Raw genomic sequence first — 26,826 nt, forward strand, 5'->3', positions numbered from 1 at the left:
CCCTGGTTGTTTTGCACTTAGATCGGCTTTTCCCTCCCAACCTATTCCTTCTAGCTCTGGTTATCACCGAATAGTGCAAGAGAAAAGACACTGACCTGAAAGAGACAGATCAAAAATCTAACTCAGGTCTGAAACTTCCCTGGGCAATCCTTGGCAATCTTCTGTCTGTTTCCTTTGTGGAGAACCATAACTTTAAAGCTATTTACTACTTTGACACTTCTAATTACGACAACCCTCTTCTCTCTGCTGGGAAAGCTTTAAGCAAATTCAAGGAAGGATTTTTTGGAAATTACAAAAAAACCAGGACAACACAATGCGTTGTAGGATTAGGCTTCGAGTACTTAACTAATTCTATTGAGGAAGTCTGAGCTAATGCTGGACTTCTTAAGGGGGATCAGAGCCTTTATCTTGTGAATTTTTTAGCACATCCTTCTGTCAGATACTTAGTAAGCATGTGTGTTTTCTGTTTTCCCTTTGGTGTTTCTCTTTTCTCTGCCAAGAGGTAAAAGCCAGGAAGTACAGATGTAAGAGGGACATTAAACTATTGACTGAACACTTGTGCTTGCTAACAATGGGGTGGGTGGCTGTTCCAGAGTTAAGCCAGACACACATTTTTGGAAGACCTGTGTGTGACAGGAAAGGCTTGAGGTTCAGGTCAGAGGTAGAAAGACAAATGGTGATTGCCCATAAAGTTGGGGAAAACAGAGAGACATGAGGGGGGATGGAGACTTGGAGGCTTGAGTGGAAGATCTAGGAGGGGTAGAGTCCCAAGGACAAGGAGATGCCTATCGAGGTCTCCATGCAGGTTGAAGAGGTAAGTGGGGTTTTTTTTAGCATCTTTGGGGTTTGGACTCAGGGGACTCCTGCTGAAGTGGAGAAATGGACAAGAAAACAAGAGGAGATGCCCATATAGGACCTTCTGTTTTGAGTTTAATTCATCTTCACATAGTTTCTCCTGTGGTTTGACATGTACCAAACACTTCATTTGGCAAGGGATGGAAGACATAATCATATGCATCCTTACATGCCTCTTTGGTGCTGTGTCAGGCCCAGAGCTAGGGCTATATATATCCTAGTAAATGCGATACTCTGTCAGATGGGGAGCCCAGCCTTCTTCACGGTTTTTATTTACTTCTGAGGAAGCAGGTACAAATGTGCCCTCAGGAAATGCAGGGGTTGCACTTGTGCATGTTCCTGGCCCCTTGAGGTGAGATGCTGGTAGATTGGAGGTGCCTTTGTCACACTTAACAAAAGGTGAGGAGTGAGGGAGGAGGGAGGAGCGGAAATGTGTAGCCAGACCTTCTAGAAAAGTTTTCTATGATTCAATCCTTCAGCCTGCCTACTTGGAGAAGAAGGTGCCACCTGAAGAGTCTCTTCAGCATCTTATCCTTGGGGATAAGATGCATGTGTGACAAATGGAGTCTGTAGCTGGTGCCACCCATCACACCCTGGATGCCCGGCTGGGGATTTGCCATAGGTGAGGCTCAGCTCAGGCAAGGTGGACCCTGCAATGCTGTTGAAGGAACGAGGGCTAGACTGGGTCAGACAAGCCCTGCTTCCCTGCCAGTGAGTGCAGCCATGCCCTGATGGCCACGATACCTCCAGTCACCTCATTCACCCCAGGGCTGGGTCCTTTTCTATGCAATGGGGCTGCCTCATGGTATGTGAGCCTGGGGTTGGTGACAGCCAGCACCTCTCTCCTCGGCAAAGCAAGAAGCATGCCCTGAAGTGGGCAGCTACAGCACTACCCCTGGGGCTGTGCCTCTCTTTTCCCCTGAAAGACAGGTCCAGGCTCTGCTGCAAAGGGCTCTGCGGCCACGTCTCAAGCTTGTTCAAGGTATGTGCCAAGGGGTTGGCCCTTTAAACTGGCTTCCTGCAGGTCTGTGGTCTTGCAGGTATGAAAGGGGTGGGAATGGGAGATGAGGTAAAGGGCAGGATATGGTCCTGTCTCTGGGGAAGGAAGCATGTGTCAGGGCCAGCTCAGGAGAAGCTGAAAGCCCTGCGATAGCTCCTTGCCCTGTGATAGCTGTGGGAAAGGGGAAGAGAGAAACAGGGCAAGAAAAGGGGTATAAAAATAGACCTTTGACCCTGCTGTGGGCACTCAGATGGACACAGGTGCACATGCCTGTACCCAAAGCGCCAGGGAGGGCAGGGGTGCAGCATGGCAGGACCTGGCTCTGCATCTCCCCTGACCCTTTGTCAAGGGTGGCCCCAGCAGATGCCAGCAGAGCCCCCGCCTCCCTCCATGCTGTGCATCGCAGCTGGATGCCATCAACGGGTTGAACCTGCCCCAGATCCTTTATTTCTCACCTTCCCTTTCCCATTGCTGGCTGGGAGCTGCCGTTGTGCCCAAAGGGCCGGATCCAGACCCTGCCTGTATCTGCGTAGGTGATGGGGCACAGCTGCATTGCTGAGGGCCATCGTTCACCGCCTTTTGTGGCGTGGCCCTCCTCTGACCACAGTGGGAAAACGGGCATTTGGCGAGCCATGCCGGGCTTCAGAGGCCAGCTCGGTGCCGCACTCTGCTGTGACACCCACACATGTATGCACACACATATGGACATCTCTCACCTTCCTGCCAACGGAAACTGTTGCCCTTTGCAAGCCTGGCTTGCTCTGAAGATGCTATCAGGAGGTGGGTAGAGGGGGGCTGAGGCTCCTGGCCTCTTCGGTACAAGCACAGCTCCCTCACCTCGTGACGTGCCGACCCCCTTCTCCTACAAGCCCTTTGTGATCTCTCTCCCCACAGTTATACCACGGTGAGTTCCAGGTCAGAAGGTTCAAATCAAAGGCTTCTGACAGTTTCTCAACCCGGAGACCAGTCCCATCTCTTGACTTTGTGTCACTTAACTCACAAATGACCAGGGAATTATTGAAAATCTCACACCTTTCCCAGTGTCTTTTTGCAATGACTAAAATGGGAGGGAGCAGGATGGAGAGCTCTTGGGTTGGAGAAGCTAAGGAGTAGGGAGCTCCCCATCCACCTGGGAAGGCTGGGAATCCAGCCTCGGGTGACTGGGAGGTGGGGGGCTGTGTTGTTTCTTGATTCACTTTAACCTACTTGCATCCATAGCTTCGAGAAGCGAGGCTAACCTGCATCAACCTCAAAGCTGCTGAGCTGCCTCGACTGCCAGGGAGCCCAGGCAACGCAAACTGCAATGCACCTCTGAGGTGGGAGATGTATCCAAGCCTCACTGGTTGCTACTGAGGACAATTGCAATGCTTCAAAGTAGCCAGGGGAAGGAAATGCCCAGGGAGAGGAAGGAGGACAACAGGTCTCCTGCCTAACGGACACCCATCCTGTAGGCGTCATTTTCACTGTTCTGGTCCCCTGCTCTAAAGTCCTGACCACTCTCCAGGTCTTTGACATAACAATGTCATAGTGCAAGACTTGGGCAAGCATCTCCCATGGGGTGCCTGAGGCTCACTGCATTCTCCTGCTTGCCCCACACGTGCTTTTCTGGGCTCATGGCATTCTCCCATTTGCCCCTACATACACTTTTTTTTTCCCCCCATGTGTCCCCAGTTCTTCCCCTGAAGTAGTGGAATGGAGCAGAGCACTAGAAAGGACTTTACAGGCAACCAAGCCCTGACCCCTGCAGCCACAGGCAGCAATTCAGCAGATCTTTTGGGCCAAGGAATCTTTTGGGCCCAACAGAATTACCATTACCACAGTCCAAAACACCTCCCAAGCCCTTGCTTCGCCTGACTCCCACTTCTCTCCATGTGGTATGCTGTTGTTTGACTCTTTAGAAGACTTATGCAGGCTTTTACAACTGTACTACATTTCAAGCTTGGTCCTGCAAGGCTTTGAAAAGTTTTTTTGAAATTCCGTTTGTTCATGGTATGTCAGAGTCTGAAGCACTCCCCTGACCCTAGGACAGGCTTGCTTCTCCTCCCCCATCCCCAGCCCCACCAGCTGTGGAGGCAGAACAGCTATGCCTTCATTGCAATGGCTAGACCAGGCAGTGACAGTGGAGAATGTCTTGTCCTGCAGAGTGGCAACCTGAGCTCTGTGGAAATGGAGAGAGGATCACTGCATTGGCTTGTCTTTGCTGCAGGGCTTTTTTTTTCCACTCCCCCCCTCCTTTAAACTCCTGTGTCAGCCCTCCTCACCATTGCAATGCACTGTGCCGAGAGTTCTCTGAGTGCTGGGTGCAAGGGAAGCAGTGGGAGGGTCAGGTGAGGACTGAGAAGGGCGAGAGGAAAAGGTCAGTGACGCAAGCCCAAAGCGATGGCTCTCAGCTGAGCTGCTCTGCTGTTTGTCCGTGGTGCGCTATTTCTGCTCGGCAACAATTCACACATCTGGGGACCACAACAACTTCCACCACCCACGCTCTTCCTCCCCCCTCACAGGGGCTGAGGCAGGGGAGGGAGGAAGGAGGGAGAGATACTGCACCAGGCTGCCAGCATAATTTCCAAGACCGAAGGGGAAAAAAAATCCCCGAGCAGTCCTTTTCAACAGCCACCTTCCCTCCGGGCACTGAGCATCTCTGATGAAGGAATTTGCTGCCTGCAAAGGAGGTGGGGAGAATAGGAAGAAATGGATCCTTTCTTTTGGGGTGCAGGGAAGGTCAGCACTGGGGAACTATACCGACACCCTTGTCCTTGAAACATAAAAGCAACAGTGCAAGTTTCCCCTTAGAATTAAGGTCTCACCTGGGTAGGCTGTGGCTAAGGGAAGGGACCCTGGTGCCTGCGGACACGTATTGTCCTTGGCCTGTTTCCAGGGTAAGCATTCGAGCGGAGCCAAGCGCTTGATCCTCTCCGTGTTTCCCCACTTGGCTGCAGCTCTGTGTGCATGCGTGTGTTTACGTGCGCCAATGTGTGCACAGGTGCAGGCAGAGGGCATTCCCCCCCAGACCTTCTCCACAGCCTGCTCCCAACTGTGGGGCACAGCACCCTGCCTAAAATAGCCTTCCTAGCCCTGTGCTGGCTGCAAGGGCTGCAATTGCTCTTTTGAGCTGCAGGGAGAGGGAGGATGAAATTATGAACTGCTTCAATGCTCTGTGCCCTTTCCTGCTTCTTATGTGGGAGGTGCTGGGGCAACAGGGAATGGTGATATCCAAAAGGACGTGCCCCTCCTATCCATGCATGCCACTCTTAAGAACAGAAAAGGAGGAAAGTGACACCCTGGTCTTGTTTTTCTCTCAAAGAACCAAGGCCCATTTCCCCTGAGACCTCCACATGTCATTTCCCAAATACAGGCGCAGTCAATGGGGCCGATGTGGCAAGATGTGGCTTGTGGCTTGGGCTTTGTGTTTATAGCAACGAACCTGAAATGTCTCACATATAAAGGGCTCTGTGTCGCATCTCTCAAGGAGCACCTTCAGGCTCCTCAGAGGCCATAGTGGGGAAAATAGTTATTTCCACGCTGCTTGTTTTTTTCTCCAAGTGGTGGTCTTGCAGTGTTCACCAGGATCTGGTTAGTAGTCTCCAGTAACAAGCAGCCTTTCCTACTCCAGCCCCCCCATCCAGAAAACGGGCTCTTCAATTGCGTGCAACCATACCCAAAAACCTCGTCAAGCTGCAGAGCCGCTTTTCTACAGGCAGTTCACCTCAGAGGAGGGCTCCCTACGAGGAAAAGTCCTCAGAGGAGCAAACCCAGAGCTGAAACCCTGAGAGAGGTGGGCTCTCAAGAGGGATGAGGAGCCTTTGGGCTGACCTGTTTCACAAGGCAGTACATCACCTGGGGGAGTGAAGTGCTCTCAAGTCCTTGGGTCAGGTCGTGGACCTGGACTTCACCCTTCTCTTCCATTCCTTCCATCCAGGCACACTGGTTGTGGCCATTGCCTTTCTCATCATATCTTCTGCCTCCCAAGGTGGGGAAGAAAGAGTAAAGTGCTCACAAGCAGCGACATTAGAGGGGCAAATGAGGGGGGGCTGAACCTGGGAAACCACAGAGCAGGGGAAAAAATGGCTGTCCTGACTGAGCCCAGGGGAGAGACAGGAGCACCGAGCTGTGGGGAGACAGGCAGCTGCATCCAAACAACTCATTTCTGTTCAGGCATTTTAATGACATGAAAGATCATAATTGCCATAGTCACAAATCAGTAAACCCCGGAAGGGCTTAAGGGGGAGCAGGGGGTTGGCCTTTGGATAAGCATGACATCATCAAGCATATTTTAAAACAAAATCAACAATCTAATTAACTCCCTTTCTAGAAACTGTGCAGGCACAGAGATGAAGAAAATGGAGAAGGAGCAAGGAGAGCCCTGAGCAGAACGGGGGTGGTTGTTGTAATGATTTTTTCCTCTAGAGAAGGAAGGGAAATGTGATTAAATTGGGAGCAAGCCTCACTAATCAAAGCACCTGAGGGTTTATTCCCAAGAATCTCCTTGCAGTATCATGTCTTGCCTTCAAGCAATTTTGAATGTACAATAAATCTCTGAATTCTTGCAATTTATTAGGTCTGGAAGCCATAATTCCTTCATATTAGGCTTGTCGAGCATTTGCACACAAGCCCTTCTAACTTTAAATGTAGGGAGATATAACACATTGGCAGGCTGCAAAACAGAGCGGGGCTTTATCTTTCCAAGACCGCCCAGGTAACAAGGTAATAATTTCCCTCAAGGACGAGAGCAGTCGCTGGTGCTGAATAGCAAATCGGCCAGCGTTCAGCTCATTACCTTGCTCGGGGACAGATTTGGTGTAAGGCTGGTCTCTGAATCCAGTGCTGCCCTCCTGTAGATCATATAACTTGCACAGGCACTCCCTCTTCAATACAGGTCTGTGAGCAAGTTCAGTAGGTGCTCTGGCCATGTATCTTCAGCATTCAATGCCAGGGGAACCCTCAGGGACTTGCACAGGCACATGTTAATACTAGCAGTCGATAATGTCCCTACAGACCCAGGCAGTGGACATCTGCATGCGATGCAGGATCTGGTGCCTGGCCTGTGAATCTCAGTTCTTGAAGAAGGTGGGAAGATGTCCTTCATGCCCCTTTCTCTGCTGTGGAAATTGAGACGCAGAGAGGATGTGAGAGCTGTACAAATATGTCAATAGTCCCACGGGTATGCTGCCTTCCTTCCAGTTCACACTGGTGAGTTTTCCATTGCAGGTGTGCCAGGCTAAGACCATCTGCATACACAGACGCCACGATTCAGCTGACAGAGATCACTTGTCACACTGCTTTGGCTCAAACGCATGCTGTGCCTCACACACTATGTCCACAGGCTCAAACAAGGGCATAGGCACTGGCCTTCCTTCATGTTGCTGAGCCCAAGGATACTGAGGAACACAGAGTGCCAGGCCCAGGGGGAGAGACCAGGTCTTCAATGAGTGTCCCTAGGGAGGGACTCCAGGTCCAAGCAGCCCTTGTGGCACCACAAGCACCCATTGGGGAGGCAGGCGTCCACACCTGGGAGCTCTCTTAAACCTTGAGTCCGCTGCGTGGGCTCCAGCCCTTCAGACCAAAGTCCTGACACGGTCTAGTTCTACCCAAACATAACAAGGAGATGGGGCACAGGTCCTGAGTGGGGGCATCTCGTGACTGTCCTGTGCTCATGCTCATGAGTTCATAGCTATGTGTTCACAGCCAGGCAGGCTAAGAGTGAAACTGCTCGAAAGTAGCATGCTTCCCCTCCCACCCTTGTTTCCCCACTTCTCTGGGCCTGTGACCATCACTGGCAGGGAGTGAAAGTGAACACCTCCTCCATCCCCTCCCACCTGTGGCCCCAGACTTGCCATGGGTGAGAGTGCCTGCAAATGCTTCAGCTTCCTACCACTTTTATCCATGTTCTGCCATAGCCTGCAGGGCTAGGGAATCCCTACTTTTGAACATTTTGTGTATTGCTGTGTATATTCGATGTCTTCTGCTTTTATCAGGCTGATCTGTTATGACACTCTCTGTGGGACAGAAGTTGGAAGGGAAGAAACGCAGGAATATCATCTGCTGTGTAGGTGAGCTAAATGCTTGCTGACCGGCATGGTTACCCCATTGTGGTACCTGATCCCAGAACTTAAACTCCATTGCTTAAATGCCCCTCCGCTAAACACAGTGATGGAGATTAACTTGAGGGCAGTGTTTAGCCTATAGCAGCAATATCCCTAGGGATGATGGAGGAGAAGGAAAAAAACTGGCTTGAGTCTTTAACGTTGGCCCAAGGTTGCCATTTTGATACAAAGCAAAACCTCTTTTAGACTGAACAAATTCAATAAAGAGCTCACTGATACACTAAACAGTGATTCCCCATGGGGCGATTTTTACAGACTTTTTTCGGAGTAGAACCACAATTTAAGGGGAAAATAACGGCAGATGTAGAACAATGTCGTAGTTTTGAGAAGCGCACGTATACGAATGGCAGGAAATTCAATGTAAAGGTTATAGTTAAAACAACATTATTTGGAAAGTACCAAAAATAACCTACAGAACATCTAGAGATCTGCACAGTGTATCCTGTCAGGAAGCGAACTTCAGTGGCCATCAGGGCATCTCTGCCCTCATCCCCTTACCCCCTGCTGGTTCTGCACACTTCCCACTGCTCCGCTCCGGAGCACCATGGGGACAGAACACCGAGATGGATCTACTGAGCCCTCCACTGGATCTAGTGAGCCCTCCACTCAGGTACCTCAGGTACCAGCTCACCCCTGGTGAGCTGGGTGGTTTGTAAACCACAGGCAAGGCATCCCAGTTAGCCTGGGACTCCAGTCCCAGCTGAGAGCCAGCAAAGGGAAGGGATGTGCCTAGCCAAACGACAGCTAATGAATTGATGAGTCGTGGGAGAATTTGGTATCGTGTAATACTTTTGTGCTTCACACTTCTTCACTCTGTGTTCTTCCATTCACCTCTGCCATTCTGCGGAGACTCTCAGTGGGCACACAACTGAAAATGAGAAGTTTCAGCAGCACTGCTCTCCTCTAATGAAAGCAGAGCGAGGGGAAAAAGACGAGCCTGTGCGTAAGCACCTGCCTCAGCCTTGAGGATTTTTAAAACTTACATTGCCCCTGAAACACCAGTCTGGCCCAAACAATGCCTTTAACCAAACCTCCACCACCAGTTTTACCTGCTGCTTTAACACTGAACAGCACCACTGACTAGTGAGTTCACCCGTCTCAGCCACCATTATGGGGACAGGAAGGTAATCACAAGAACACCACACGTGTTGCTGACTGTGGTTTTGTTTGGCTTCTCACATTACAAATGGCACCATTCCTAACAATGTTGGTGTAAAGGAGATAAAAAGTGCCAAATTCTCAGTAGCACGACTGAGCCAAATGCTCAGTATCCTGGGCAATCACGTCGGAAAACTGTGCTGACAGCAAGTGTATTTATCTGTATCAGATGGGGTCTGGACACAATCATGGTATCATGCCTGTGTAGGAAACACTTTCTTACTTATGCCACACAGTTGTTGCTTTAGTACATTTTAAACTGTGTTTCTAATGGAAATTAAACATGCTGAGGCAGTCTGGGTCTCCACACATTGATGTTTGGCTGTCTGTTAGCTGATCCATCGGACCCTTCCTGCTCCCTCCACAATTTTGGAAAAGTCAATCAATTCCAGTCACACTTGACAAAGAGGTATATCCCTTACTACTGTTAAGCAAAGGTGGCTGGGATAGAGGAGAGCTGGCCCTCCATTAGGACCCTCATTGGGAAAGTCTTCAATGTGACATTACTAGATATCAAAAAATCTTCATGAGGATCTATTGTAGAGACCCAGATCTAGAAAAAACAGTCTCCAGTGAATTGGCTGACCAGATAAATCCTTGTTTTCAACTGTAGCAGCCGCTCATCTTCTCTAGGGACTAACTACATGTTAAGTTTTCCTCTTCCACTATTTCAGGTACCACAGTGCACAGCCAACCTCATCTGATTCTTACATGTTAGAAAAAAAGTAAAAAAGAAAAAAAGAAAAGGGAATCAATGGGGGTTTTTTTCCTTGATAAACTGAACAATAAAAAATGGGTTATTTGTGCTCTTGCTTTCCAAAAGTGATCTCTGATCTGAAGGAAGGTGCAGATTTCTCAGTCTGAAGGACAAACGGGAAAAATAATGGTTAACATGAATACGCCATTGCAGCTGCAGAGCTGGTGATACCAAGAAGTTACTCACAGAGCACTTCATTGCTTCAGCCGAGGACTTCTGCACCAGAGTGAGCTGCATTCATTTTAAGAGCTCCTGGGAAAGGCGGGCTGTGCCCTGATGATACATGCCATTACAGCTCCACCCTGGTGGGAGCCTCCAAGGTGCAACTACCACAGTCAGTGATTACCAGAGCAGGAGAGCATGCATCCCATCCTCTCCCCTGCTCCTCTTCAACAGAGGCTGGCTGGTCAGGTTCCCCAGTTGCCCTCACAAAGGGTGGCCATAACAGGAGTCTTCAGATGACTAGCAAGAGCATCCAAATGACACCTCTCAGGCTCCTGGTCCATGTCATGTGTGGTGAGGAAAGAGGTGTTGCACGCCAGACTGCTAAGTGAGTGCTTGATGCTGGATTAGCTGCAATGCTTTCCCAGAAATGGCCATGAAGATCCACTATTGCAACCTCCTGCAAAATGGCTCCACCCGTGCCTTCAAATCACTGTTTGCTCCAACACTATTTCTTTTTGAAGTCTAATATCTTCTGACATCCAGTCTCTGGGTTGGGCTGCCTGTGACTAAAAACTTATCCTCCTCCCACACCATTTTTCCACTACCTGAAACAAAGATCCCTTTGTTGTTAAAGGAGGCCCCATCCTCCAGGTTTATAGAGTCCTCAAAAAGGAACTGCCTGGAGACTTGAGATTAGCCTCTGGCAACCTTTGGTCAGCAAAACCTGCTTGCCAGACCTGAGCTTGGGCCTTGAGCTGCTCTAGGAGAGAAAGGTGAGGAGCACAGAGCGTGGTGACCACTGTGTGTATAAAAGGAGATTCTCATCATCTGGCCCCACACCAGCGGCCATCTTCACGCAGCCCAGATCAGACAGGAAACGTGATGTGCTGCACTTCAGAGAATTCTATTTGTGTATGGAAAAAGAGAGGTGTGCGAGGACACATATGCATGTGCATGCCTATCTGTGAACTGGGAAACCATCGGGCTGTGGATTTGCATTTGTGCATCTCTCTTGGCTTGGGAGGTGAGGGCAATGTGTGCTGGGGAAGACATCTGCCTGTGGCAAAAGGATCTTCTAAAACTAAACACTCCTGGCAAGGCCTGTGAGGGGTTATCTATCTGCAAAGGTGAGGGCACGTTAAGCTTTGGAAGAAGGCGGACATATTTTTTTGCATCCCTTCTGGCCTGTTGAATGGACAAGCTGCGCCAAACAGGCACTGCAGCTACTGCGGGGCAGTGGTACCTGTCTGGACTAGCTGCAGGGCTCAGGTCGGAGGGGGTGATTCTTCCTTCTGTGGAGCGAGTGGGGTGCTTGGCTGGGTAGGGAGGCCGCGGGATGGGTGTTCCTGTGGTGTCACACCATCTGCAAGTGTGAGGGTTGTGCCTCAAGCTTGCTCGCACTCAACACTGCCCTCGTTCCACTCCCGCTCTGACCCAGGATGGATCCTCTGAAACTGGGGCACTGGTGGGGAGGCTGGTTTCGTTCTGGTGTGTGTTGCATAGGTCAATGACTCGAGTTATTTTTCACAAAGTGGTCCATGGTATTTCTACTGCAGATTGACTCCTATCCCGGGTTTCAAAGTGAGCTGTGCACGTGTGCAGACCCTGAGAGCGATATGAATGGTCTGTCTGGGTGTCTGAAAGAGGAAGCTATGGGTCTCTTGCCAGTATGCCAAGAGGACAGGTCCTTCTCTCTCTCTTTTGCTTCCCAGCAATAGTGACAAACTGGTCCCAGTATATCTGAGCACTGCAAGCTAACACCTGATCCCTCCACCCTTGTTTCTGCACCTATTGCTTTACCAGCAGGAAGTAGGACGTGGTTTGGGGCTTTTTATTCTCGGCCTCGCTAGCCTTTTCGATACTTCGGGGCCTCGTCTCAGTCTGACAAGGCAAGCAAGCGGCAGCTTCCTGTGCAAAGGTGAGAGGGAGAAGACAGGCAGAGATCACGTATGTACGAGAGGAACGGCTCTGCAGCAGAACTGCTGGGCTGGAGGCACGTCTCTCACTCCAGCAGTGCTGGCTGATGACTGGACATGCACTGAACTAGGACATCTCTCTCCATCCCTCTCCCTTTCACCCCTCCCCGTTCCCCTCACTGTTCGGTGTCCAACAGCTGCTTCCATCCAACCCCGCGACCTGGTCCCTGGGGACTGCCTTCGTCTGGACCGCTGGGTGCCTGCCACTGGAAGGTAAAGGGGGCGATGCCAGCTCTCTCCCACACAGGGGTGGCTGATCTGAAAAGCGTCTTGGAAGGAGTTTCAGTCTGACAAACTGAATCTCACCGTTGGGGAGGGCTGAGCACGTATTTATCTCTCTGTCTCTCCACAGTCCTCTCAAATCATACCCCACATCTCACAACCACGCTGCCTGCTTTCTCTCTCTCTTTCTCTCCCCTTTGTCTGTTAATGCTTTGTCGTCATGTTTTTCTTCCTCTGAACCTAATCTTTTATCACAACGGGAATTGGTATCATGCCTTATGCCAGCCCTTTATATATCCTCTCTTCCCGCTCCCCTGGCAGTCCCAGCAGGGTCCAGCAGGACTCTATCTTGTTTTGCTCAGCTCTGCCTGGGCTCCAGGCTTGCTGAGAGGTGAGGGTGGTCCCTTCTCCTGTGGGCAGAGGCAGACCTCGAGTGGGTATGCAGGTGGATGAGGAGAGGGTGGAGGCTTGGATGAGAAGCCTGTAAGCCCAGTCTGTCTAATACGGAGCATGGCTGTACAGGCTTTGTAAGACATGGAGTCTCCCTGGGTACCACGGGTGGATGAGTGGTGCTGCAGAGTTTCCTAATTACAAAGCCCAAATTTTCTGCTACACCTAAAAGCATGGCTCCTTCCAAGGCAGTGCAGGGTCTACTTGGCGAGGATGGTGCATGGTTTGTGATGACCATGTAATATTTTGTGTTATGGTAAAGCCTTGACTTTCCAGAACCTGGTATACTCCTTCTTCTCCCTGATTTCCCACCCTGTGCCAAACAAGCCATTCAAAGTCTACCTCCTAAGCCATGAGCTCTGCAACTAACTTTTGTCCGTTGCAGCCAGAGACCCCTCTTACTCAGCAAGCACCTAGTTATTTCAGCCCTAGGGCTTACCAAAAAAAGAAGCTCTTCAAAGCACAAGCTGTGCACAACCAAGGCAGCACTCTCTACCTGAGTCAGCAAGCAGCCTGAAACAACACACGCAGACTGCTGTGCACTCACACACACATTTCCAGAAGGCATTACTCCTGCAAACAGCCTATCTGTGCTGCACTGCAAACGGTTTCAGTGCTGAGCAAAGCACCCAAGGCAGGAAAACAATGAAGTGCTGAGGGAAAAGCATAGACTCTGCTGTGGAAGGGGTATGAGTATCTAAACCTGGAATATTGTCACTGGCTTTGAGCCCTGCCCTAGGACAGTGGATGCCTCCTGTGAGATGACATCTTCCTAATTTGCATTGTTGAGCTATGTTGGGGGGGCGTCTTCTCTCTTTCAGTGTGTCACCAGTACAGATGAAGCCCTCTTTGCTGCTTCTCTGTCACCTCTGGCTGTTCAGCCTCATCCCTCTCTCACTGGCATCAGACTCGGCACAAGGTAAGAAATTATTTCCTTCACCCGTGCCAGCTGGGCGAGCAGGGAGGGCGGTCAGCCGGAGGAGTGTGTGTGCCATGGTGTGTTGCTGTGCAATGCTCGTGTTGTAACATACAGCCAGAGGAGGTTGCAATGGTTAAAAGTCTCTTATGAGCACATCAGCCTCCAAGGACATAATGAAGTGAGTGGCTCTGCCTTTCTTACTTGGAGATAGTTATCCAGCAGAGGAGTCAGTCTGTGGTTTGGGATGGGGCAGAATTGTCCGGGGTGATGGTTAATCCAAATATCGTTGCTAATTCAGCCACGATGCTGTCCGTCTATTCTCTGATGGCAGGTGCCTCCAGCCTAACTTGTTGGTATGACTCACGGGCAGCTCTCTTCTGCGACTGGAATCCAGCCAGGGACCTGGTTGAAGCACCATGCCAGCTGGAGATTTTATCAAGTTTATCTTTTTGTGGCAGGTGGGTGACTGGAGGGGCTGAGGAAAGCCAATGCTTTGAATGAGAAGTGTCCTGGAAAGTTTATCACTTGAAAATGTAGGCTCCCCCTCCCCAGGCCACGTGTAGTGGAGTCACAGAGCTGAGGGGCTTTGTCTTGAACTCTGTCTCTAACCCCATGTGGGCTGAGATGCTGGCCACTGCTCAGTGTTTGCCACCTGACCCTCCCAAACTGTCTAGCACAGCCCATCTTCCAGCTCCATAGCTCTGTCTGTGCTTCGTTTTCCAAAAAATCCCTCTTCCTTGGTAGCCACCCTCTGGACTGAAAGGCATTTTCAATGGAAAAGGAGGATGTACAGAGATGGGGTGGAGGAGGGTGGAATTAAAGTTATACAGGGGCCATTTGCCCATTTCCAGGATGAGCTGGGATGTTGCATCCTGAGTAACAATAAGTGAAGGAAAATATTGTTCCCCTTATTTCCACTGTCCCTTTCATATCTCTCAGTTCATGATGTTTTCCTCTCCCACACGTCTCCTAGCAGAGGGGTAGGCGTGTGGCCAGTACCGCAGTGGGGGCTGGCTGAGTCTCTGTGGTCTCCAAGTATGACATCTTCAGCCAAGAGACTTACCAGCCTAACCCAGGTCTTCCCTGGGTTCCTGTCTTAAGGAGAGGCTCAGTATGATTCTGGCAGTGGGTGGGTTGCTCGTGACTGTTGTAGAGACAGCTCCAGTCGGATGAGATGGGCAAATATATTCTGGGGCCTGGTGCACGGACCTAGAAAGCCAAAACATTTATGTTGCTCCATGGGTGTGAATCACAGAGACTGGGCCTGGAATTTGGGCTGGACTGGGAAACGTGCCATTGCTTGACCGGGGCTCTAGGACACCACCTCTTCCCACTATCAGCAAGCCCCAGGCTTGAGCTGACCTTACAGCTGGAGCAGGCAGCTCAGTCTGATACCCCCTCAGCTGCACCCCCACGGATGCTCTCCCACCCTGTCACCCCCTGTGCCATAGCTCAGCTTAGGCTGTTCAGCCATGCTTGTCAGGGCAGAAGAGACGTCATGGCATAGCGCTGCCAAATGTGATATACGGTCCTGGGTGACTGGGATGTGACCTGGTTCAGAAGATACATCTCACTTGGTATCTGAGATCCTATAGGACTGTCAGTGGCTTGAAGGAGACCTGTAAACACTAGAGGGGCTGAAACAGGCACCTGTCTTCCAGGGCCACGTTGGTGCAGTTGTGGGCAGCAGGTGTATTTGGGCTCTGATATCAACAGGAAGCAGAGAAGGTAGCAAGAGGGTTTTGTAAAGACTGGGAAACTGGAAACCTACTGTTACTTTGGCTTGAAATAACTGGGATGCATTGACTTTCCATGTGCCAGCACATAAAATTTGTCTGAGTAATGCAGCGGGGAGAGAAAGTGGGATCACATCCTTGCTGTAACCTGTTCAGCAAATATGGTAGGATGCAAAATGCTTTGAAAGGCCTTTAGTGTTACATAAAGTTTGACTAAATACAAAACAGCCTCCCCAGCTCACTGGAGTTCTCCTGCTTAAAACCCAGGTTATTTCCCTTACCTGAAAAATTCAAGGAGCACTGTGAATTACCCAAGGCAGAACACATGACGGGACTGAGGAGATGCATCAAGACCTTCAGCAAAAACAGTAATGTGAGTAATTCATCTGGGATGTCCTGGCTAGTGACAAGGTGGAAAGGATTTGTATGTGGATTTTGGGTGTATAAGCAGTGTGACACCAAGGAGCAGTATAAAAAGCCCAAACCTAATCCCTGACTCCAATTCTGAGGTTGGGCTTGAAGTTGTGTGTTGTTGATAATGCATCTCCCTTGTCGGTTGCCCTGCTGGGAGGATTGGCTTCATTGTGAGCTGGGCCATGCTGTCCTGACACATGCAGAAGAGGTGCAGGACAGACAGATCACATGCAGTGTCCCGTGTCTCAGTTACCTGGGTTAGGCCCTAATCCCTTCCTCCGAAAAATGGGCATCACCACCAGCTCTGAGGTCACCTCTTGACCTCATTTTCCTTAAAGAGGTCAGTACCATTTTCCAGATCATTAACTACTGTGAAGCCTGGTTACATGTGTCAAATGCAAGATGCAACAGCAACACATCACTGGAGCTAATGGTGATGCAAATCCTCTAGCTATTATTCTTTATTTAAATCAGTCTTTTTTAGACTCATTATGTACTTCCTTCAGTCATATCCAGAATTACTGTAGTCCTTATGTTTGCAGAAAAAAACCCACCCAAATATGCGCTAATTTGATAAAGTCACAACCAGTTCTAATGACAGACAAGCATTCTTACATTTGCACATCATGTGGAAAAACAAACTGCCGGGTTGGTAAACAGCTCCAAAATTTTTTCTTTCTAATCAAGCTAATTTTCCTATTGCTTATTTAATACTGTATGATGTATGTGGCCCTTTAGTATCATTGCATTTCAAGAGTAATATTTAATGCTAATGTCATCTCAGTCTTACCAATGAACACAAAATATTTTAGTAAAAATATTTTTTCTCAATAAATGTCACTCATAGAAAGTAACTTTTTTCCTGCTTAGTCAGCACATACAGCGATCCTAGCAAACTAGCATATCGCAATATTTTGCGCCCTCCTCGCCAATGAACAAAAAAAATCCAACTACATCAAGTATAAATCCTTGGTTCCTCACTGACCACTGAGGCTTATGCCTTTCAGCCACAAATATCATCCATATTTGTTGTCAAGTATTCCTAAACCTCTTATACATAGGCAATGCTTAGAAATATGAATACTTATTGATAAGGCTTCAGTGTCACTAATGGTAAATTTTCCTTGCAGACTCAATGCTTCACCACTGCAGACCGTCTTACCATGTCTGTCCATTGCCAGATTGGAGAGAATAGGTCTATACCTGTGCGAATAAAAGATTTCAATCCACTTGCAAATAGTGAGTACTCATCTGTCTTGCAGTCTCTGAAGCTTCCCCACGATATGATAGCTAATTTCTCTTCCCATCCACCCCTATGCAACACCCATAGCTGATTTTAGACTTGTCTCTTTTCCTTGTCCCCTACTATAACTAGCACAGATGAACCACGTTGACTCCTGCCACTTGTACCTCTAACGTGCAATGTCACGCTAGCCACTTCCTGTCCTGTCCTGTATCTGGGACACTGTTGAAGGAGAATGCTTTGCACTAGGAGTTCTGGCTTCAAACAGGCAATGACAGCTCGGCTGACCTCCTGAAAAATGCATGCTGCAAGAAGGAGGGAAAGTCTTGCTGCTCTTCCCCTGCCCCTCTTACCAGATACGTGCTTCCACCCTCCTTTAAGCCACCTTTGGCATGCATCAGTCTTTGCTGAAAGGATTCAACTCACCAATCCAGCAGAAAACCATCTGCTTGGGTCATTTTTTTGCTCGATGTGTGAGTGTGCCTGGCTCAAGGAGAGGTCCAATAGGGCTGCTGCAAGGTGAGGCATAGGAAAGCATGGCTGGAGTCAGGGGTTGGGAAGGATCAGCCCAGACAGTCTGTGTAACTCCATCCTCTGTGGCTGTGGCTCTCTGAAAGAGCAGCTGGGAAGCAGCTGTCACCCCAACCATGCTCCATTCCTGTCTGTACAATTGCCTTGTGGATCACCCCTATAAGATAGGACGCATGGCCATGTGGGATTGATTGCACTGACTGCAGGGGCCACTCTCACAGGCTCACAGGAGGAGCTGCCTTTAACGTAGTCCAGAGACAACAGGCCTTTTGCCTTCAGTGACAGTGGGGAAGAAGGAGGAACAGAGAGGGGGAACTCACTAACCATCTCACATGGCCATGGCTGGCTGGAGTCTGTGAGCACAGCCAAGACACCAACCCTGCTGCAACGGGGTTTGCGGTGGAGCCCTGTTATGGACAGACAGTGTGGAGGTATCAATCAGCCCTGCTCCTTCTCTCTTTCCAGTAAAGCTGAGGCCTCCGGGAAATCTTCAGCTGGTTCACAAAACTGAAAACACCTACAACTTAACGTGGAGCCTGAATATTTCCTCTCACTATTTGGATGGGGAGAGGGAATACCAAGTGCGGTACCGAACCACGAGTCAGTCCTGGGAGGTGAGTATGGAGTGGGGCACCATATGAATCCTGGTCTTCTTTACATCACCCAGGACTTGCTCCTGGGCCTCCCCTCAGGACGAAACCAGTTTTGGTGAATCTGGAGAGTGGATGACACCTTCCACCCTCTTATCTGTGTCACCTGCTGCCAGTGTTTGGTGATGACATGGAGGCAGATGGAAATCCTATTTATTTTACTTAGTGCTGTCACAAAGAAATCCAGATAGCAGACCTGAAAGGGATGAAAAAAGCAAAGTGAAGAAGACTTGTCCTCCAGGGTGAACAAGCAGTGCACGAGGTGTAGGGCTCTGAGACAGGTCCTCTCTGAGGGCCTTGGAAGAGATGGGTACATCAGGCTGTAAGCCAGGGTGTTGATGATGCTCTGATTTTGTCCTACTCCCAGGAGGCCAGGAACTTCACCATTGCGCAGGACCAGATGTGGGTGGTGTTTGAGAGGCTCTCCCCGGACTCGAAATACGAGGCAGCTGTCCGTGCGAGGCCGAGTGCCTCAGGTTGCTGCAAAGGCGTGTGGAGCGACTGGAGCAAGACGATACTGTGGAGGACACATGCTGACCGTAAGGATCAGAGTCAGGCAGTCTGGCTTGGAGGGGAAAAAAGGGACCCAGGGAAAACAAAGTAGAAGGGCCAAGCAGGCTGAGAAGCTGGAGGAAGATGGATAGGGAGGATTCTGTTAATCAAAGAGCAATAGAAAGGTCGGAAACGATCTGTCCCTCCTAATCTGTTAGGTCAGGCTGGTTTAACAGGGCTTAAGGGCAAAGACCCCTGACCCCAAAAGAGCCCCTCTGACTTCCAGAAGCCAGGCAAAATCCACAACATGTAAATCAGGGACTGCTTCCCCCAAGCAGTAAGGCCAGATGTCTGACCTGCAGAAGCAGTGGCCAGGATTGGAATTTTCCCAGGTGCTCCTGTGACCTAGGAACATAAATCCAGCTTTCTAAAATGGCCCAGTTCATTGGAGCCATTGATCAGTGACATGCAGTGAAACAGAGCACTCAGCTCTTGAACCAAAGAGACCCCAGCCTAGGAAGCAAAGTCTCATGGAGAATGAAAGAGATTTACATGCATGTAAGTCCCTTCCAAAAAGGTCTGCTGAGACTTGCATCAGTCATTACTATGAACCACAGCACGGAGGACACCTCCAGCCTTGAAAGACAGTGCCCTGAGCAAGTCTCTTTGGTGAGTCATTGACTGTGGTCTCTGTAATTTCTTTTCCAAAAAATAAGCAGATAGAGGTTATTCCTTCTCCTGTCACCCCCACTCTGCCCCTGCTCAGCCCCTCCCTGTTGTGCCTGGTGCTGGTATAAACAGAGGAGCTATGTTTAGAAAGGGCACTGTGTTGCTGTCATGATCAAATTTTGACAGTGTGTGATGTCAATGAATAGGATACAGCCGCAACCAGTTGTCATAGCAACCAAGACCCAAAGATAACCAGGGTACCAGAGGCAGACAAGACAAAGTGATCTGAGTAGCATCTCAAGGACAGGCAAAGAAAGAATGTCCTAAAAATGTCTCCTCCTTATTTTATTTTTCTCTGCTTCCTCACAACTTCTCCAGAGGAGCTCTGCAGGCCCAGACCAAGGGGTACTAGAGATGGAGGGAGATGGGGTGGCAGGCAGAGGAGACAGGCACCAGAATAGCAAGACCAAGCAAAAGTGCACTGGGGAGATGTGTATGAAAGAGGCAGATTAAGAAAAGTTTGAGGTAATGCCAGACAAGCCTGAGGAGAGCTGGTAGCACTGGCGATGTGGGAACTCAGTCTCTTTCTCCTGACCCTACAGTCCAAGTACCAAAATCATCATGTGGTGGAAAGCTGTAACCTTCCTAGCCTCCTAAAGCTTTCCTGCACCCCTCCAAAGAAGCCAGTCCCTTGACCTCTAACCTTCTCCATCCTTGGTCCTCCCGCCTTCTCAAAGACCCGTGAACCCCATGACCCTCTCTCCCTCACTGACTGATAATGGTGTTTCAAGTTCTCAACCCCACTTACACTGATTTTAGGACTCCCTGCTTCCCTTTGCAACAAAACAGACAGGTTGATGGACACTTCAACCAGTAGACTGTGGCACCTTATCTGTGGCAACCCCCAGCTGTGGTGCTGTTACGAACAGGGAGTTCAAGCTGTTCAGCACAAATTACCTATTAAGCCATGCCAAGTAGACTCTGAAACCCACCTCAGCTCAAAGGCATCCTACACAACACAGCAGAACTCATTTATCTGACTTGTATATTATAATTTTTTATAATGTTATATATTATATTATATAAAATTATAATAAATACCCACTTTGATCAGCTTGAACAGCCATGGAAGGGATGCAGCTCCTACCTCCAGAATCCTGGCTAAATTTTCACAGCAACTCCCTCATTCTCTCTCATCTTGCAGAAACATCCCGGCCAGTCTTGCCAGCTCTTATAGTGAGCACTTGCATCTTCGTGATCATTGGGACTGCCTTCCTTATTAACTTACGGACCCTGAAATGGTAAATGAGAATCAAGTTTTCCTCTCTGTTCCTCTCCTGTATCTTGCGTGTCTTCTCAAAACCAGGGCTATTTTTCACTTGGCATTACTCAGGATAGAGAGTTACTCAAAAACATGATTTATAGCCCAACCTTTTGAGGCTGACATGTGTCTGCAGAGATATATCACCACTCAAGATGATGTGGTTTCACCACTGTCATCATATTGAGCCACGCTCCTGTGACCTGGTGCCGTGCCCTGGCTGAATTAAAACCAGCTGCCTCAGCACTTCTGTTGCCCATGGGTTAGAGTGCTGTTGCCTGGCAGGGATGCACCAAAATTGCCTCTTAAAAAGCAGGTTAGTGGGTTGAGCACTCCCTCAGTACAGAGGACCAAGCAAGCCTAGGTACCGCTACCTTCTCACTTACTTACACACTCCAGCAAGAGCTCAGACAGGATGTAGTGACGTTTGGTCTGTAGGCAAAACTCCTGAGTGAGGAGTACAATTTTTCCTCTCCCTGGTCTGTGCAGTCCTGATGTCTACCAGTCTCATCACACACTGGTAAACATCTACATGGTGCTTTAAAGATCTCTTTGTCAGTGTTTCTGCCCAGACACTGCTTTTATTCAGGACTGAAAGTGTCTCACAAGGTTACCCCCTGCAATAATACCTATCAACATGGCAAGGCTAGAAATGGCCTCATGTTTTCCAATCTCAGGACAGGGACAGAGAAGTGGAGTGCTGATATTCATGGCAGGGAGCAGGGAGAAATGTTCTCAGGGATGAGGCAGCAGAGGCTGGGATAGCTTCTCTGTAAGGAAAGAAGGAGAAGCATATTGAAGGAAGATGGATACTGAGAACGTCACTGGTCACTGTGTTTTACCTTGAGTCATAACACAAAGGTGAGGAAGAGTTAGCTGTATGGCACAGAGATAAAAAGGCCTCCTTTCTCCACAGGGTATAATTAACCTGGGGCAACTGGATAGAGGATAATGCTGAGGTAAGATCCAAGGAAGGATTAGACATGCAGGAATAAAAATAGCATCTGCAGTGATGTAAGGTAGTTTATATGCAAGAACTAGCAAATTCAGAGAGTACACTGATTGCCTCCAGAGGTCAGGAGGGTCTTTCCTCAGAGCATCCCACAGCAAAGCTTCAGCAAAGACCTGACAGGATCAGACAACATCTCTGAGGGACTGAGGAGCATATTAGATCATTTCATGCTGCCTCAGGATGACAACACACTGGTTCCAGTAAAGCAGAGGCCACTGGGTGGTCACAAGGCATGCTCAGATGGCTTGCATGGCCAGTGTGTCCTAGCTATACCTTGCAGTGTTCTGCTAACAGGACGGAGAGTTGTGGCACAGCTTTGCCAGCGATGGTCCCGTTCAGGCCATGTGGTCCTCTGAGTCATTGTGGTGACAGCAAAGCAAAGAGGGGGCAACTCACAGCAGCTGGACCTTGGAAGCAAGGGAGACCTTCCTAGCTTGTCATCAGGGCAGGAGGGGAGGGGGGCAGGTGGAGAGGTTAAGGTGACCGGCCAAGGCAGGGAAGGAACCAGTGAACTGTTAGTTGGTTGTGCTTCCCCAAGGAAAAGGCTGAGGGGAGTGTATTTGCCAAGGCCAGGTTTAACTGCCTCATCTCTATCTCTCTCATCCCTCAGCTACTGTGTTTCAGTCCACTCAAGAGCAAGGCGAGCCCTCAGGCTTGTTCTTACTTTACCTCTCCTCCGCGCCAGGGTACTACCCGTGAGCTGTGATGCTCTCTCCTACCCCCACCACAGTGCCAGATCGGTCAGGATCAGGCCCTGCTTCATTCCTCCTTCTCATTTTCTTTTCTCAAGGTTTAAGAAGATCCTGAAGATTCACATCCCAGACCCCGAGAAGTTCTTTCCCCCACTCGTTTCAGTTCACGGAGGTGACATTCAGGTATGGGACTGGGGATGGAGCCAAGTGGTTATGAGGGAGAAATGAGGGAACGGAGGGTCCAACTGCACATGCCTGGGACAGACACCCCGTTGTCGGATCTACATGTGCACACGCGACACATGTGCCTGTAGCACCAGCTGCTGGGTTCTCCCCTCGAGTTTTATTTTCTGACCTTCTAAAACCTGACACTCGGCTGAGGCATCTCTAATTTCAGAACCGAAAAACGGCAAACCACACAAACCTCAGCACCCTACTGCCCTAACAGGGAGCCTCAGAGAAAACAAGAGACCTGCGGGAGGGAGCTTGGCCGCTCAGATCCCCTTGCACCCCACTTTGGTCCCTCCCTGCCTGCACTAGGCTGCCCAGCTCTTCTCCAGATTTCCTGCTGATCCCCTCCTCCTGGCTGTGAGCCTTTCCTCTGCTCCTAATGTGAATTGCCATCACACTGGATGGCACTTAATTGTTTTCTGCATTTTTGTTGTCTCTTTCCCTTCTTTCTCCACCCCCACTTTCTCCCCCCAATTTCTCCATGAGTATGGGCAGCTGCAAGGAGACAATTACCATTCTGTGCAGTATTAAAGGGAGTGTCAGATGCAAGATGTGGGAGGTGATCCCAAGGGGCATCTCACTTTAACAAGCCTGGAAACAAACTGCAGAGGGTCCAGAGGACAGGAAACCTTTGGAAAAGCCTAAGTGCAAAAAGCCTTAGAGAGCTTCAGCTACAGGGGAAGAGTGCAAAGTAGGGGGGGCAGGCATGTGCAGCAGGCACTGAAGACACTTTCTCAGTGCAGAAAGAACTAGAAAAATTGGCTTTACTGGCCATAAAGGCAATGAAGTTGGATGTTATCAAAACCAGTTTAAGGATGATGATGCACTTGCAGGATGTCACTCATGGTGAGTGTGGAATTCTCGGCACAAGGGGCCTGGAAGAGCACTTTAGACAAGAAATCTGCATAGGGCCATATAGATGTATCAGAAACTGGTTCAGCATCTAGGAATAGATTGCATGAGATGCATCCCAGTACTGCTTTTCATGTTTCCACCTTCATCTTGTAGGTTTTTTTCTTCCTTTCACTTTAATCCTCCATCCTCTATCCCCCCCTCCAGAAATCTCAAAACATAGGCTTGCAAGATCTGCTCTTGATTTGAAAGTGTCAGAAAGATATACTCTCTCTGAAAATCCTGCAGATGAGGCATCATGAATGTGAATTTCCCTCCCCACCACCTCTGGCAACTCTTGCTTGGACAGAGGAAAGGTCACTTGGTTACTGTGGGCACTCAGGAGAAGAAACCTTTGGTACCTCACCGAGTGTTATACTTTGGGCATAACAGTCTCTCTCCTGTGTTTCTTCCCCATCAGAAATGGCTCTCCTCCCCATTCTCCACATCCTCCTACTGTGTGAACAGCACAACCCCGGAGATCTCCATGCTCGAGGTGATGCAGAAGAATGACCATGAATCCCAGTTTCTACTTTCCAAGGGAACCCTGACTCCTGATCCTCCCTTAGAAACCAGCGGGCACTCTGTATCCAGCTGCTTCACCAACCAAGGCTACTTCTTGTTCCACCTTCCCAACTCCTTTGAGATTGAGCCCTGTCAGGTCTACTTCACCTATGAGCCTTTCACCCAGGAGGGCAGTGGCAGCGAGGATGGCGAGTCTTACCATGCTCTCCCCTCTCCAGACCTTTGCACACTGGCAGAGGACATGCCCGTGTTGTCCCACAACTTCCTTCACTGTATCAAGGTGACCCGGGGCTTCCAAAACAGCTCCTTCATGGAAGAGACAGAAGGTGAAGCCCAGCAGGCCATAGCTATTTCTGGGGCTCTCCGGTCAAGTGAAGGCACCTCACCAACACCAGTTCTGAAACAGGATGAGAAGGTGATGGACAAAGCAGCTTTACAACCTGCTGAAGTCCTGGGCCAGCTGGACACTGACTTTCCTGACCCGCTGGACCTGCATGACAGCGATACTATTGATGTAGCAGAGGGGAGGGCAGGCCCTCCGATTGACCCCTGTACACCAGCAGCACATGCTACCTCTTCTTTCTCTCAGCCTCCACCTCTAAGGCAAACCCAGGATGAGGATCAATGCAGAACAGCCTTCTCCAGCCAGGTCCCAAACACTGGTGCCTACCTTTCTCTGAGGGACCTCCAAAGCCAGTACAGCCATTGCTCTGTCTAGGATCTGCCTGGAGGAAGCCCACAGGTGGGAAAGGCCTTCTCTGCAGGGAGGGCTAGATGGACAGTTCTTCTATTCAGGACATGAATGTGACTTCAGCATCAAACCCATTGGGACTATTCTTTAATGAGGCGGGAGAACACAGTTACTCTAGAGGGCTGCAAAACCAGAAAGGGAATAGGATGGACAAGGTGTAAATTCATGGATGGCTACATGAGTAGCACTAGTTCCCAAGGTAAAGCGTTAGTGAAACAGACCGCTGGAAATGAGAGGACATTTTGCATGGAGAACTGGGCTAGTGGACAGTAAAGCAACGCATGGAGAATGATAAAGGCACATGAAAGCTATTCAGTGGCTACACAGCTAATGGAGAGGTAGAAGCCTGATTCTTAGGCATACAGGCCAACAAGGACTCACCTTCATAACTGAACCTGTTTCTTTGCTATTACTGGATCCGATGGCATAGAAACCCCTTCCCACACTGCTCAGGTGCCATCTGGAACATCACCAGCTTGTTTTTTCCTTCCCAGCTCCCAGTAGGAGGCTGTGCCAGCAGTTCCATGCTCTGCATCTTGGTGTAAAATAGCACTCAGCTTTGAGGCTGAGCAGGCACATGGTCCATTTGCCTTGTCCCAGCCTAAAAACCTTTCAAGGGACAGTAGCACTGCCAGTCAGTGCTGTGGCTGATGACAAAATGGATGAAGACATCTCCTCCTGACTGTCCAAGGGTGTACTTTTTTTCTGTGATGCCCCCACTTCAGGTTTTAATCAGAGATTACATTCTGAGCTACTTGGTCCAGCTTTAGGCTTGAGTCTGTAACGTCAGCTCAGAGCCACAACTGTGTCAGCTGTCTAAGCAGTGCAGTGTAAAAGAAATCCCCATTATTGGGTTAAAAATACTGGGGAAATCCCCTACCCCCCCCTTCTTTCCTCCAGGTCTGATGATGGCAGTAAAAAGAATGCACACAATTTCCCATTCTTGCTGCAATATTTTTCATGAAATCGAAAGCCTCTCTGCCCTGCTGGCAAAATACAGTTATTTGACTACGATAAGCTGATTGCAGAATAGTTCATCCCACATCCTGTATTAGTGGAAAACATCGCAACGGTGCTGCCCATTCCTTCCATTGCTCAAGGGAAACCATTGCCTAATTAGCGGCAAAGATATGGTGAATGAGCCCAGAAAAGTAACTCACGAATCAGCGCCTTTGCTGAAAAGAAAACTTCAATCCACTCACAAAGAATGGGGATAGCAAAAGAGAAGTGTTTTTTTTTTCTTTTTCCTCTGCATTTGCTGATCTGGGTTGAGAAAAAGCAGCACACCACAGAAGAAAAGTGGCAAGGCAAAGGAAGACAAGCTGTTCTGGTTACATCCATCCCTGCATTCAACATCTGTACTGTCTGTCCACTTTCTTGCAATGTTTCTGGACTACTTAGCAGTGGGAAAATACCAGCCCTGTGCTAAAAATCTTTCTTCTAAGAGTTCTTATATCAAAAAGGTCAAGGATGTTGAAGTTGTTGGTACTTCTGTCACCCCTGTGAGTACCACCCAGAACTAATTCTTCCCTACCTCTGTCTGTACCAGCATCAAACTTCCCCTTTATCCCAGTCCCACACTGTTACCTGACCTTGCATTGTGCAGCCTGAATGTCATTATCCGTCCCAGCTACGGGGTCCCCCACTGGCTTGGATTTCACCTCAAAAGAGCTGCTCAAAGGAGTTGAGCCTGCCTGCAGCTGAGAGGCTGGGGGAGCTATAACTCTCCTCTCATCAGCTTCTTCACCACCTGCATCAAGACATAGACTACCCCGTCGTCTCTAGGAGACGGCAGGTGAAGAAGACCCCACAGTGTCCCAGATAAGGAAGCACAAGGCTCGCCCAGCTGTTTGCTGTACTTTGAGAATCTTCCTAGATGGGCTTCAAAAAGAGACACTGAATCCTTTGCCCCTGATGGGCAATTTGCTATCCTACATGGGCCAAGGATCCTAGCTCTACTGATGGTTATCCTGTCCCAGTGTAGATCTTCATAAGCTTCTCAATTATTCCGGATACTAAGATGAATACAAACAAAAAACTTTGCCTCTTTGTAAATAAAAGAAAT

The 26,826-nt window shown here is 49.3% G+C and overlaps 1 protein-coding gene across 1 annotated transcript; it reads left to right on the top strand.

Moving 5' to 3' along the window:
- Nucleotides 1-11,936: 11,936 nt before the first annotated feature.
- Nucleotides 11,937-26,774, top strand: IL2RB (interleukin 2 receptor subunit beta). Its single transcript, XM_072869723.1, has 11 exons — nt 11,937-11,954; nt 12,150-12,225; nt 13,506-13,603; nt 13,935-14,061; nt 15,607-15,712; nt 16,884-16,992; nt 17,993-18,141; nt 18,545-18,716; nt 20,543-20,639; nt 22,462-22,546; nt 23,907-26,774. The coding sequence occupies exons 3-11, from the start codon at nt 13,522-13,524 to the stop codon at nt 24,726-24,728; spliced, it is 1,749 nt and encodes a 582-aa protein (XP_072725824.1). The 5' UTR covers nt 11,937-11,954; nt 12,150-12,225; nt 13,506-13,521; the 3' UTR covers nt 24,729-26,774.
- Nucleotides 26,775-26,826: the final 52 nt, after the last annotated feature.

This window comes from Ciconia boyciana, chromosome 1 (genome assembly GCF_034638445.1).
Source record: "Ciconia boyciana chromosome 1, ASM3463844v1, whole genome shotgun sequence".
NCBI lineage: Eukaryota > Metazoa > Chordata > Aves > Ciconiiformes > Ciconiidae > Ciconia > Ciconia boyciana.